This window comes from Anabrus simplex, chromosome 4, assembly GCF_040414725.1.
Source record: "Anabrus simplex isolate iqAnaSimp1 chromosome 4, ASM4041472v1, whole genome shotgun sequence".
In the NCBI taxonomy this organism is placed as follows: Eukaryota; Metazoa; Arthropoda; class Insecta; order Orthoptera; family Tettigoniidae; genus Anabrus; species Anabrus simplex.
In genome coordinates, this window is record NC_090268.1 from 129810177 (window position 1) to 129823913 (window position 13737).

A 13737-nucleotide genomic window follows, 5' to 3' on the forward strand; every position below is an offset into this window, starting at 1 on the left:
ATTCAGAAATCATGGCAACTATTGTTTCTCTCGAAGAAGCTTCAACACAGGAAACGTGCTAAGTAAACTTGGAAGTGTATGAGAAAAACGTTTCAAACGTGATACCACATAGGAGAGGGATGCAAGGATCTCTGGTCAGATAAACAGAACAAACAGGACAGTTTTTATTGTCTGATAACATGTATTGAACCTTACTGTTCATTTCGAACATGTATCCGAATGCAGTCGTCCATTGCGATACAGTATATAATGATTTGTATATACTGTACAAGCTGTTCGCTGGCCGCGTGGTATAGGGGTAGTGTGCCTGCCTCTTAACCGAAAGCCTCGGGTTTGATTTCCGGCAAGGTCAGGGAGTTTGAGGTCCACTCAGTCTACGTGATTACAATTAAGGAGCTTTGTGACGGTGAGATGGCGGCCCCGATATAGCGAGCCAAGAATAATGACCGAGAGGATTCGTCGTGCTGACCACACGACACCTGATAATGTGCAGGCCTTCGGGCTGAACAGCGCTCGCTTGGTAGGCCATGGCACTTCCGAGCTGTTACGCCATGTGTTTTGGTTTGTACAACTTGTTCAACATCCTTCAGAGTAGTCTCATTGGTTGTCCATGGTCCATTGTCATCGATGAGGAAAACAGAATATACCATCAGCTTCATAAGATTCGTCATTGTGCACAGTCTCGCGTCGAAATGCCAGTACAATGTCTTGTTTGTTGGCAAAGCGTTTCTCACGAACGTCACTTGACTTTGCTTATTTCCATTAAGCACCGCTGTCATCAGACAGCTGACATAGGGAGCGTGACCACGACCAGAATGGTGCACCTATAGCTCATCTGCCGGAAATATTACGAATTTCATGTGACGTAATTTACCATGTTACATACAGGATATCTCATATACACCCAGATTGAACGCCACGGTGTTTGTACTCTGGGCTACAGCAGTTGCAGTATGGGAGGAGCGTACATAGTTCTTGACCTTGCAAGCAGCCTGCACGTGTTCGACCTGGCAAGCATGAGTCGCCAGTCTGAATGTCAGCTGTTAACAAGGTGAGACAGTTATCATTGCAAAACCACATTTTCGTATGTAAAAGTTCTGGTTTCGTCTTAATGGTCTTGTGAGCAGTCATAACTCTTGCTATTGGTATGCAGAAAATCCTAATGGTGTTTACGATGTCCTTCATTATGATAGGAAGATTGGTGTTTGGTGTGCTCTTAGTGCAAGACGAATAATTGGGCCTATTTTTTTTTTCAAGACGACTGTAAATGCACAAAGGTACCAAGATGACATTTTGACGCAGTTCTTCCATCAATTAACGGAAGAAGAAAAATCGCATGGGTGGTTTCAACAAGATTCAGCCCCTGCTCATAAGATTCTCTTCTTACAATCTCGAAAGTGTTTGCAGAGAGGGGTGATCAGTGCTGGTCTATTTACACCTTGTTCTCCATATCTAACAGTGTGTGATTTTTACTTGTGGAGTAAACTGAAATAAAAAGTGTACCGAACAAATCCTCACACATTGGAGAAACTGAAAGAAAACGTTACGAATAAAATCAGAAATATTACAGTGGCAGAACTCACTCTGGTCAGCCAGTATGTGGTTATCAAATACACAGGAAGGACGACATTTCCAGCGTCTTTTATAAGCCAAGATGTTATGTAAGATTGTATACACGCTTAAAGTAGGGCGGCCACGTGCGTCCCAAGTTCGGCTGAAGCAGCTGCCGTAGCGCAGAGTAGAAACACCATGCGTTCGGTCTGAGTTTATATGAGAGACCCTGTATTTGAATTTGGCACATTTTCAGGAAATAAAAATCGTTGCCATGGCTGATGAATCAACCCTCGTTTATTGCTACATCAGATTAGTGATTACAGAATTAAAGAAAACAAAAAAGACTACAAACAATAAAAATAAAACTAATTAAGGATATTGCTAGAAGTTCAGTCCCAAATGACCCCTCATGGCTACCAGTTCAACGGAACTGAATAGCTCGAACGGTAGAGCATTGGCCTTCTGAGCCCAACATAGCAAGTTCGATCCTGGCTCAGTGCGGTGGTGTTTGAAGGTGCTCAAATACGTCAGCCTCATGTTGGTTGATTTACTGGCACTCAAAAGAACTCCTGCGGGACAAAATTCCTGCAACTTGGCGTCTTCGAAAACCGGAAAAAGCAGTTAGTGGAACGTAAAAACAATAACATTATTATGATACCAGTTCGAGTGAAATTAAGAGATTATTAGTTAGTTTAAGTCGAATTGTTCTTAATGATCTTTTCATTTGCTAACAGGAAATCGATAACGCTGAGAAACTAATGAGCACATCTTTGAGTATGAAAAGTTACCTTTGTTTGCACTGATGATTTATATCGAAAATCAAAGCACTATAACAGGTTTCTGAAATTGAAGATGCACTGAAACTGATGATGGTTGTGATTATTCTTTTAAGAGGCAGTACATTAGGCAACCATCTTCTTATTCTTCTTATTCTTCTTCTTCTTCTTCTTTCCCTACCGATTTTTCCCACACCTGTGAGGTCACGGGTGCGAACTGCGTCACACATATGTGGATTTAGCCCTGTTTTACGGCCGGATGCCCTTCCTGATGCCAACCCCATATGGAGGGATGTAATCACTATTGCGTGTTTCTGTGGTGGTTGGTGTGTGGTATTTTGTTTGAATATGAAGAGGAGAGTGTTGGGACGGACACAAACACCCAGTCCCCGAGCCAGAAGAATTAATCAGAAGCGATTAAAATCCTCGACCCGGCCGGGAATCGAACCCGGGACCCCTCTGAACGGAAGGCCAGTACGCTGACCATTCAGCCAACGAGTCGGACAACTAGGCAACCATCCTCTATACAACACTAATCCTAGAGAAAAATGGAAGGGATCCGAGACGCCGAAAATGAAGATATCGGCCAAAGAAAGACAGGGGTCATGAGGAGCGTGAAAATAAAAGACTCCCTAGGCCTCGAATGCTCTAATATTGTCGGGGTCGAAAAATAAGAAGAGTTGACCAAGGGAGGTCGGATAGGATAGATATAAGTGAGGAGACTGGCACAAGTGGAAACAATGCCAGGACTCAGCTAAGGGCCCCGTGGTCGCCAACTCAGCTTTCTCAAGTTGAGAGTCCCTGGGGCCCTTTTAGTCGCATCTTACGTCAGGCAAGGGATCCGTCAGTGTTATTATACCACCCCCACCCACAGGGGTAAGCACTGTAACTAAGACATAGACACTGTTCATCTTCTGAATCAGTTGCTGGGATCTTGAGGGGGGGGGGGGGGGGGGTCAGGTTTTAGTTGATGAAATGTTTCTGTTTTTAGTCCAAGTTCATAATATGTAGCACCAGGAACATTTATCAGAGTGGAGAAGTATTTTTGAGCCAGCTTAGTGTTCAGTGGTTATGGAGAATTTAATTCTCGATGAATCTGACTGGAGCGTACAGCCGCTCGTCAGGTGAGAACAATACCCAACAGCACCAATACAATAAAGAAGTTAAATGTAAGCAAGTAATAGTATGTTTTATTTGCCATCTGAACAGCTGAAGACATAATTTATAGCACCCCAAGCACTGGCATTTGGAACAAATAAATAACAATCGCACTGCTTGCAGGAAAGTCACGTTGCAAAAGTATTCGTCCACTATAAGTACTCAAGGAATGTTCAGTCATTTCCTAAGTATCAGTACGGCGTCCTTTGGAATCAATCATGGCTTGAAGGCGTTTCGGCACGGATGTCACAAGTTTTTATGTCACTTCCGGGCCTATTTTGTGCCATTCTTCCATGAAGTATTGCTTCAGAGCTTCTTTATTGGGAATACGCTGCTTGCTCAGTTTACACTTTAATTCCGCACATAAATGCTCTATGGGGTTTAAGTCTGTGGACTGGGGTGGTGTCTGCAGCACATGAGGTGTATTGTAGAGTAGCCATTCCCTAACAACCCGAGCAGTGTGCTTAAGGTCATTAACTTGCTGGAAGAGGTACCCACTACCAAGACCTAATTTTGCTACGCTGGGTGTTAAGCGTTGCTTTAATATATTCAAATACACCATCTTATCCATCCGTTCAGGTATTATATGGCAGTTGCCTACTCCAGCCGCCGACATACACCCGCATACCATTATGGAACCTCCTCCATATTTTACGGTTGGTTGCAGATTTTGACTTTGAAGCTCGGCGTTCTTCTTTCCCCATATACGTCGCTTTCCAGATCAATTAAATAAACAGAATTTGCTCTCGTCCGTAACCAACACGCGTTTCTAAAATGCTGGTGGCTTCATAACGTACTGTTTGGCAAACGCCAGCCTCTTCTTACGGTTCACCTCACGTATCCAGGGCTTCTTCCGACTTGTAGGCCCCTGCAAACCAGCTCTGTGTAACACACGTCGTACGGTGTCGGTACTGATGTTCTTCCCAGTGGAGGTTTATACTTCTGTTCGAAGCACAGATCCGGACACATGGGGATTTTTCTGGACGGTGCGTATAATGTTTCGCTCTTCGCGTCCTGTCAGCTTCCTTGGCCGGCCAGTTCTTGGTCTGTTGAGTACAGTTGCACTGATCGTATATCGCTGAATTATACTTGCGACTGTAGTTCGCGGTATTCCGGTTTTCTCAGCAATTACTCGTTGCGAATTACCAATTTGGTGGAATTGGATAATTTGTTGGCGTTCAACAACAGTTCGTTCCCTTATTTTACCAATTATACTCAAGGCATGCACTAGATGTTGACTCGCTGACACTGTCCGTATCACTGATGGACTAAGCTTGGTGATGTGTCTGACTTCCTCAATGCTGTGTTCGTTAGAAAAGCCAGTGCACAAGGTGGACGAATATTTTTACGTTGCCATTTCCTAGCCCAACCACACTCATTATCTTTTATTAAAGAATATTGACGTGCAAGAGGTATATTCTCCCGGTATTATTGTACGTATATATTGCATATTCACTGCGTATTTGTTTCTAAAAGTACCCGAAACCTTGTAATGCATTTTTTGTGTTCAATATATGAAAAGGACAGATGGACGAATACTTATGCGAGCGACTGTATGAGCAGTGGACATAAAACTGAATGTGCAGTCCACGCGTAGACTTGATTTCCTATTTATTGATGATTGGAAACCGTTTTCTCAGTCTAGCGTAGGCTTCGTTGACCTTCGTATTGATGTGTTTGTTCACTTCAATCTGCGATCAAGTTGTGATCCTTTGCCATGTTACTGATGTTCCGAATAGTCTTATGCAAATAGTTTATGTAGGTCGACACACAGTAAAGATCTTCATCTGGCTCTTGCCAGGCTTGAATTGTATGCGTCATCTCGTAAGCCCGTGAGCGAGGATATCCAATGAGGTTTGTGATATAGTAGACAGTAATGTGATGTATGTCACCAGCAGTGCTGGCAGTGGTGGTAAATATTGTTTGGAGAGGAAGTACAACTGGGCAACCATCCTGTACTGCTAGTATTGGGTAAACTTCTTGAGAAGTGGATACATGTTAAAATGTTAATTATCCTGTCGTCCGCCTCGTACCATTAGGGACCGATGAACTAGATGTTAAGGCCCTTTAAACAACAAGCATCATCATCTTCTCTGGGATACCTTCTGCGTTCTAGTTTAAAGCGTTAAGTGGGAAAAGCTTTGACCATGGGTTGCCGTTAGTGAGCAATATTATTACAAATTCTATGAGGAAGGATTATATTTGAGGTATATAAGGAGTTAGGAATGGACGAAGGGCGTTAAATATTGTGGTTACGAAATCATTTTGATTAGGGATAGGCTGGGTCTGTTGGGTTTCTGTCCTTCTGAGCGTGTTCGAGGAGAGCGGGCAAGTTGTAGATGTTGAGAGAAGCTTGCTTTCAGTTGTGCTGGATATGTTGACATGCGATGGGATGTGGTCTGAGGCTGATGCAGTAGGTACCGTGTACTAGACCAGACGTAATCAACTAGTTGGTCTAGGAAGCAGGCGCTATATGCTCCGCTCGGGGCGGCTGGCTGCTGCGTGAGAAGGGAACACCGGGCAGGCGGGTTGCATACCGTGGTGGCACTTGCAGTAACGGCCCGAAGATAACGTTCCCATATTGTGAATAATAAAATTAATAATAATAATTCGGAGCAAGGACCATGAGGAATGAACAGGACACATAATATAAAGTATAACAGAGCAAGAAAATTATTCAACGACAAAGGAAATATACAGGAGTGTGCAATATGCCCTGAACAAATACATTTTCACGATTGACTAAAGTTTTGGGATACGTGAATTTATTGAAAGAAAATATCGATTTTAACATCGTGTGGTTTGAGAATAACGTGTGTCCCCACTGGCCTTCAGTACGTAGTACATCATGCACTTCCCCTCCATGCTCGCTTATCTGCTCTCATACTTCAACAGCGGGGAGTAAACTGGCTCCGAAATTGTTTCGCTCTGAGTTGACGCTAGCTGCACTGGAATCTTCCTACGGTACTCGACGAGCTGGCTAGCGGTGGAAACTGGTCTGGGGCCGGTACAGGCCTCGCTGTAGTATGCCGCTGACGTTCACGTGTGGATACAGTGATGTAATAATTGCAACCCTTGAAGTTTGCTGGCTGATCTTGGAGTTTTGTGTTATTGATAGTAATGTTTACAGTCACAACGAACACGCCTAGTCTATAGTAAGTTTCTATGCGACCTGACATCGAGTGCACTGGGGAACTGTATTTGAAGTGTTTCTATCTTAACCTTTAGTAACAGATCGCAGAAGACGAGTCATGTTGAGAATTTCTAGTCTCGATTCATTATTAGATAGTTCTAGGCAATAATTGACGTAAGCTGCCTGTCTTTCTTGTAGAGTCTCTTAACTTCAGTATCGCTGAATAATGTATGCAATCAGTTCGTCAAGAATGTCTTCATTTGAAAGAGAATAGGGCACGTGTCTGATAGTAACTGGAAGTTTTTGATGCCTGGGGAACTTACATGCTTGGTACTGTTGACGCATTCAATCGGAATGTTTACGCGTAGTAAGTTCACGTTAGTTATTAAATTGATGTGTTAATGCCAATAGCATTTCCTCGGAGTGGGATAGAGAAATCATCCGACAGAATTGATTCAATGTATTTTACGACTAGTTGATAATTGTTTATGCTATGACGGAAAATAGGAGGAATACGTCCCTGAGTTGCGTCATTATTGCGAGTCTTCTTCCACTTGCTCTAGTGCTTGGTATCTGTTATGAGTAGGTAAGTCCGTAACATGCCGCAATTTTATTCTACTGGAGTTCAATGAGGTGAAGTGTTACGTTTGTTTGGCGCATTAAGTTAAGTGGAACAGTATCATATTGCTCATGGTCTGCAGTAGTGGCACAATTCAAAAAGTCAAGTTATGAGATAAATGAGTACAAAGCTTCCCTTATTAGTGAAATGCAGAAATCAGACGATTAATCTATGGAATAAAGAGCAAGCGGTACTAAATGGCTCGACAGAGGTTCAGTTAATAAAAATGTTACTTAAAAATTGCTCCTTCATTCCCTTTACCGAAGTTTTGGTCTAGACGTTTCGGCATGTGTCACTATCGCTGTACGCAGGTCGCTAACGGGAGTCAAATCAAAAGACCTGCACCTGGAGAGCCGAACATGTCCTCGGACACTCCCAGCACTAAAAGCCATACGCCATTTCATTTTCACTATCGCTGTAATGTTTTTTTCCTTAGAGATTATGTTGGACTATATTGGGAGTTTGAGGCTTGTAATAATGAAACAAATTCACGGTCAATGATAGTCTGCAATAATTCCAATTTAGTATTTTTTTTTAGTTGTACCACTTTTGCATCCCATGTTCGATATATATTTATTTTTTTATTTTTTTACTAGACGAAGCTTAGGAAGTTGTAATATTGGTCTATTAGAAGCAGAGAAACTTGCTTCTCACCAGTCATTTGATATTGAATGTTGTGTTCTTTTGTTGAGTTTTGTTGGTTTTTTTTAAGTAATTCCTGCTGTTGAGTAGGTTGCAGTGGTAGATGTTGTTGAGAAGTAGAACGGGAGTTGAATAGCATAAGTTCAAGGATTCTGATATTATTTATCCAGTATCAGACGCTATTCCTTGCGTTATGTTGTTATAGAAGAATTTTTATTATTGGAAGTTGCAATAAGAATGATTCATTGTTATTGAAGAGTAACACACACACATACAAACAAACAAACAAACAAACAAGCATAGTCTCTATCTGAATGTTTTTGTTTGTTAAGAAAGAAGACCCCGGAGGCCCGGATTCGATTCCCGGCTCTGCCACGAAATTTGAAAAGTGGTACGAAGGCTGGAACGGGGACCTCTCAGCCTCGGGAGATTAAATGAGTAGAGGTGGGTTCGATTCCCACATCACCCATCCTGGAAGTGTTTTTCGGTGGTTTCCCCACTTCTCCTCCAGGCAAATGCTGGGATGGTATCTAACTTACGGCCACGGCCGCTTCCTTCTCTCTTCCTTGTCTATCCCTTCCAATCTTCCCATCCCCCACAAGGCCCCTGTTCAGCATAGCACGTGAGGACGCCTGGGGGAGGTACTGGTCATTCTTCCCAGTTGTATCCTCCGACCCAATGTCTCACGCCCTGGAGGGTAAGCAGATTAAGAAGAAGAAGAAGAAGAAAGTCATACTTTCCAGCGTAAACTCAGTTAAATGTAACTTAAAGGCTCTTTAGTCTGTCGAACACACATGTAAAATATATTATACTACAACATACCTGAAAAACCCATATTATTAAACAAGGGGAAAAAATACACAGTGTTAAACAAAGAATGACATCTTTCGTTCTTAAAAGAACATCATCAGACTGTATCAAGTCACACTGAAATATGTAGAAATAATATGTATTTTTATAGCTGTTTAATTTTGACCTGCTTTGTCTCCACTCCAGCATTAACTTCCATTGTGATGATGTTCTATTAACACATTGTGGACGGGAGACGAGTTATCTCGTCTTCAGGAGACTCGTATGTTCGGTGACATCTGTCGAAACATCTGAAACTAACTGGCGGTCAAGGTTACTAGAATCTCGGTGTTGAAGGTTTTGTGTTATTCCACGATTGCTTTGCGTTACGTTCTTCTTCTGTTTTATGATTCGAACCTACTATCTCCCGGATGCAAGCCCACTATCGGCAGCCCTGAAAATGGTTTTCCGTGGTTTCCCATTTTCACACCAGGCAAATGCTGGGGCTGTACCTTAATTAAGGCCACGGCCGCTTCCTTCCAACTCCTAGGTCTTTCCCATCCCATCGTCGCCATAAGACCTATCTGTGTCGGTGCGACGTAAAGCCCCTAGCAAAAAAAAAAAAAGTTTTATGATTCACGTTTACATCGTTCAAGGAGCCATGTGGTGGGTAAGATGGCGCTTCCCAGACTGAACACGAGCTTAGATGCAGACGAGATTAATTATATCCGGATAAGTAACCGGACTGGGCCAGTGATGTTGACGACCGCGAGTTCGATGTTGAAAGCTATTCTAACAAAAGTGTTTCGGTTGATAATAATGACGTACGCCCTCCAAAACAACGTGACGTAGAGGTGATCGAGAATTGATTGTGAATGTAAGTGAAAGTACAGTATATGTCTATTTATTCTGATAAATGGAAGAAAATAATAGTTCACCGACTTTAGAGGATTTCCCAGGAGTTCCTGGCAAAACGGTAAGACTTGATGAACATCAAAATATTGAGTAGTAGGGCTTACTTTTTGTGATGATTTCTTTGAACTTGTTGCCTAGTATACGAAATTGTATCGCGAGCAAACTTCTTTATCACACAAAAATATCCCCTAAAAAATTGAAGTGGGATGTAACGATATGACACGATGCTTTTTTTTGCTTTGCGCTGTAGCAATACGTTACACAGAAAATGGCTGGGCATAGGGGTTGAGCAGTGTGATGCCATTCTTTGTTTAATAATGTGTTTTTTACAGGTATGTTGTAGTATAATATTTATATTTAACCTGTGTGTTCGACAGACAGCTTTTGATATACATTGGAATGTTTTTGATCAAATAGTGTTCGTATTGGAAAAAAATATGTGGAAGCAATGCTAGGATCACCGAGGTTGCTACGGACTTCTCACAAGTAGTGTGCAGTAAAGATACAAGCTGTTGTACTATGGATCAACCTACCTCAAACTGCATTCCTATTAGCTTACAGCTACTGCAATTTCCCCTCGCTCTGTTCCCTGTACGCAGCCCGCAATGCACGCACAACCCAGTAGTAAGCATGTCTCGTGACACTACGGCCGGCGTCTAGTGTCATGCATGTCGCATCACTCAGTGACAAAGGAAGTGATGTAATATGACCTAGTGAAGCGGCACGACTGACCTTGAGGGGGGAGGGGGTGCTGCTTTCTCTGCTGTCAAGTGTAGGTAGTTAGCGCTCTGTTAAGTCATTTGGCGCGAAGCGTCCTTCAATTCAGCAACTGGCTCTAGCTAGGATAATCGCACGCGAGCTGCCCAAATTTAGCTCAACATCACGCGCGCCAACGCTCTCGTTTTATTTTTACGCCGTTTTGGTGTGTCTTGTGACCCAGGGTAAGGTACAGTGTAGTGGGGAGGAGTGGCCCTGTGGAACGACCAGACTGAAGTGTTGAAGCCGAGAAGCAGGTCCAGAACTACACGTCCTTACAGCCATGGTAAGTGATAGAGAAAAGACCATTGATTCATTTATTCAATCAACTTGCTCATTGTTTATACGTGTATACCCATTCTTTCTCTTCAGTATATATTTTTTAAAAATTGTAGGAAGTATTTTCTTTGACGCACTGTGAATGTTATTCCGAAGGTGAGATAATGCATATGGTTCTAATTGGTTGTTTCTGGAACCAGTGACAAATCAACAACTTCCTTAGCTCCTGACGGGGAGAGAAGCCCCATATCACAGTTCCTAATGCTCATTAAATAATAATATATTGCCAGTCTGAGTGTTCAGTCATTGTATTAGCTTTCAGAGCCCAAGTTGGTAGGTTCGATTCTGGCTCATTCTGGTGATATTTGAAGGTGCTCGAATGCGTCACATGCGCGGCGGTAGTGCTGCTGGTGGTGGTGGTGATTGTTGTTTTAGGATGAAGTACACTTGGCAACCATACTCTATTCAACATTAATTAGAGAGAAAAAATGGAAGGTACCGACACTTCGAAAAATTAAGATATCGGCAAAAGAAAGACAAGGGACACGAATAGCATGAAAATGAAAGCCACCCCTAGGCCTTGAATGCTCTAATAGCGTCGAGGTTGGAAAAGAACAAAAGTTGACCAAGGGAGGTCGGATAGGATAGATGAATGTGAGGAACCTGGCACAAGTAAGTGGAAGCAATGCCAGGACTCAGCTAAAGGCCCCGTGATCGCCAACCCACGCTCCCAAGTTCAGATCCCCTGGGGTCCTTTTAGTCACCTCTTACGACAGGCAGGGGATACCGTGAGTGTTATTCTACCGCCCTCACCTACAGGAGGAGCGCGTCATTTGATTTACCGGCTTAAAGGGACCAAATTCGATACCTCAGCGCGTCCTTAAACCATGAAAGTGGATAATGGGACATAAAACCTATAACATTATGTATTAATAAATAATAACGTATTATTATTATTATTATTTTGAAATTCCATGCAATTCAATTGGTGGACGTGAAGGTGACATTCAAAACAAAACTAACACAATTCACTCCTCATCCACAGTAAAACGAGCATTATAAAGCGACTTTCTTTTTTACATTTCGTTGCGGCAAAATTCCATATTAGGTCACCAAAGTAATTTGTTTTGTAAAATTACATGTCTAATTCTTATTAAAGCTAGCCATGTTGTTTCTTAATTAATGTTTTATTAATTTCATTTATAGGAAATGATCGTTAGTTTAACCGACCCATGCTGAGTAGTGAAATGTTGTTAGGTTTTCTATTAATTTTGAAAAAGAAGAGTAGGGGCCTGGTAAATAACCTTGCCTCATCAGCCATTGGGTTCGCTGTTTGCTTAAAACGGTCCTGTCTGCAACTATTAAACGCCGCATTTAAATAGTGATTTTTATCTTTCGATCTTGTCTCAATTTGTAATTTTATTGATAAAACTTTTAGATTTTTTTTACTACGGTTAAAATAGAACAGAATGAAAATTAACCTAAACTCCTAGTCTCAGAGCTAAAAGTATTATCAAGACATGTCGAAAATACCCTGTTCAGTTGAGAATCGAACCTAGGGCCATTTGGATCGAAGATCGCTCTTCTGATCATTCAACAAACGAACCGGACTTTCAGGTGAGATCGAAGTAGGACTTACATAAAATTAAAAACCGTAAAAGAGTGAATCTTACAAAACAACAGTATGACACTTTCCATCTCTTTCCCTTTGGGTATTCGAACACGCATTTTTCCAATAATTTATAACTCAGATGTTATAAGGCGGTGGTGGTGATAATTGTTTTAAGAGAAAGTACAACTAGGCAACCATCCTCTATATAACACTAATCAGAGAGAAAAAAATGCAAGGGGTCCGACACTTCGACAAATGAAGGTATCGGCCAAAGGAAGACAAGGGCCACGAAGGGCGTGAAAATGAAACACTCCCTGAGCCTCCATACGTAATATCTTCGGGGTCGGAAAAGAACAATAGTAGAGCAAGAGAAGTTGATAAGGACAGATGAAAGTGAGGAGCCTGGCACAAGTAAGTGGAAGCAATGCCAGGACACGTAGGTGTTATTCTGCCTCCCCCACCCACAGGGGGATCAGATGTTATAACAGATGCAACTGTAGAACAGAACAATGCAACTTCAAAGGGCAATGAACTCCTGCATAATATTTATATTTCCTTTGAACTTTAGGACACATCTCTCCCATTATGAGAAGCTAACCTGGCTGAGCATCGATAAACTAAGATACCTTCATGCGATAAACTAAGATACCTTCATACTCGACACTAATATTTCGACTTCTCAACGAATCTACAACTGAATACCTATCTTCAAATTTTAATTTTCTCTCCTTTAACCATGGACATAATACCAGATAGACTTCTACCCTTATGATACCAGTTAATCACTCATCTGTATACAGCCACTCCTTCCAGGTGCTTGAAGCAAGGCTATGGAACACTCTCCCTGTCAGTATATATTATAGCGTTTTAGCCTCATTTAAGTGATCTTGTCGAGATTTCCTCTTAAATACGTGAACAGCTTGTATGAGTGTTAAGAACAAGTATGATTTAGAACTATTGGTAGGTATTGTATACAGATAATATTAATTTTAAAAATAAATATTATGATATTTCATTCCATTAATTTAGGAAGTTTCTGGCTACCATATGCAGTCTTATTAACTTTCAAATTATGTGACTGTGTAAGAGAACCATGAGCCTTGTCTTCGCCACATACAAAGGCCTAAAATAAGTAAATTAATTAAATATACAGTATATTTAAGAACAAAAGTGTGTTTACTTTAATAATTTTATTCCGGGAACTTTGAAGATTCCTGTTTAGTTCTTCAGTTCCTGTACTCTGATCGTTTATACTGAATAAAGGCGAGAGAAAAGGTCCATGTTCTTAGCAGTTTGAAAATTCTTTTAATTTGAGTAAGTTCGAACCTGTAAAAACTGGATATGTGTTCGAACTGAGCAAATCCATGTCTTACAGTGTGCTAGACTTGCCAGTAATTAGCATGGCATGTATTAATATTAATATTAATATTGATCAATGTCTTAATACTACTAAACATAAATGGCGTTATAAAACGACGTGGGCTGTAAGTATAAAACGAGTAAC

General features: G+C 41.5%; 1 protein-coding gene across 4 annotated transcripts in view; it reads left to right on the forward strand.

The window, feature by feature from the left end:
- Ak1 (Adenylate kinase 1) overlaps window positions 1-13737 on the forward strand; it is a 140518-nt gene that overhangs the window by 37720 nt on the left and 89061 nt on the right. The window contains exon 2 of one of the 4 annotated variants that reach the window (XM_067145211.2): window positions 10527-10628. The exons of 2 other annotated variants lie outside the window; for them this stretch is intronic. In XM_067145211.2, the coding sequence (XP_067001312.2) occupies window positions 10626-10628 (3 nt within the window). In that variant the 5' untranslated portion in view covers window positions 10527-10625. Of the gene's footprint in view, window positions 1-10334; window positions 10629-13737 lie in introns of those variants that run through there. One more of the 4 variants, XM_067145210.2, reaches the window with a different exon arrangement.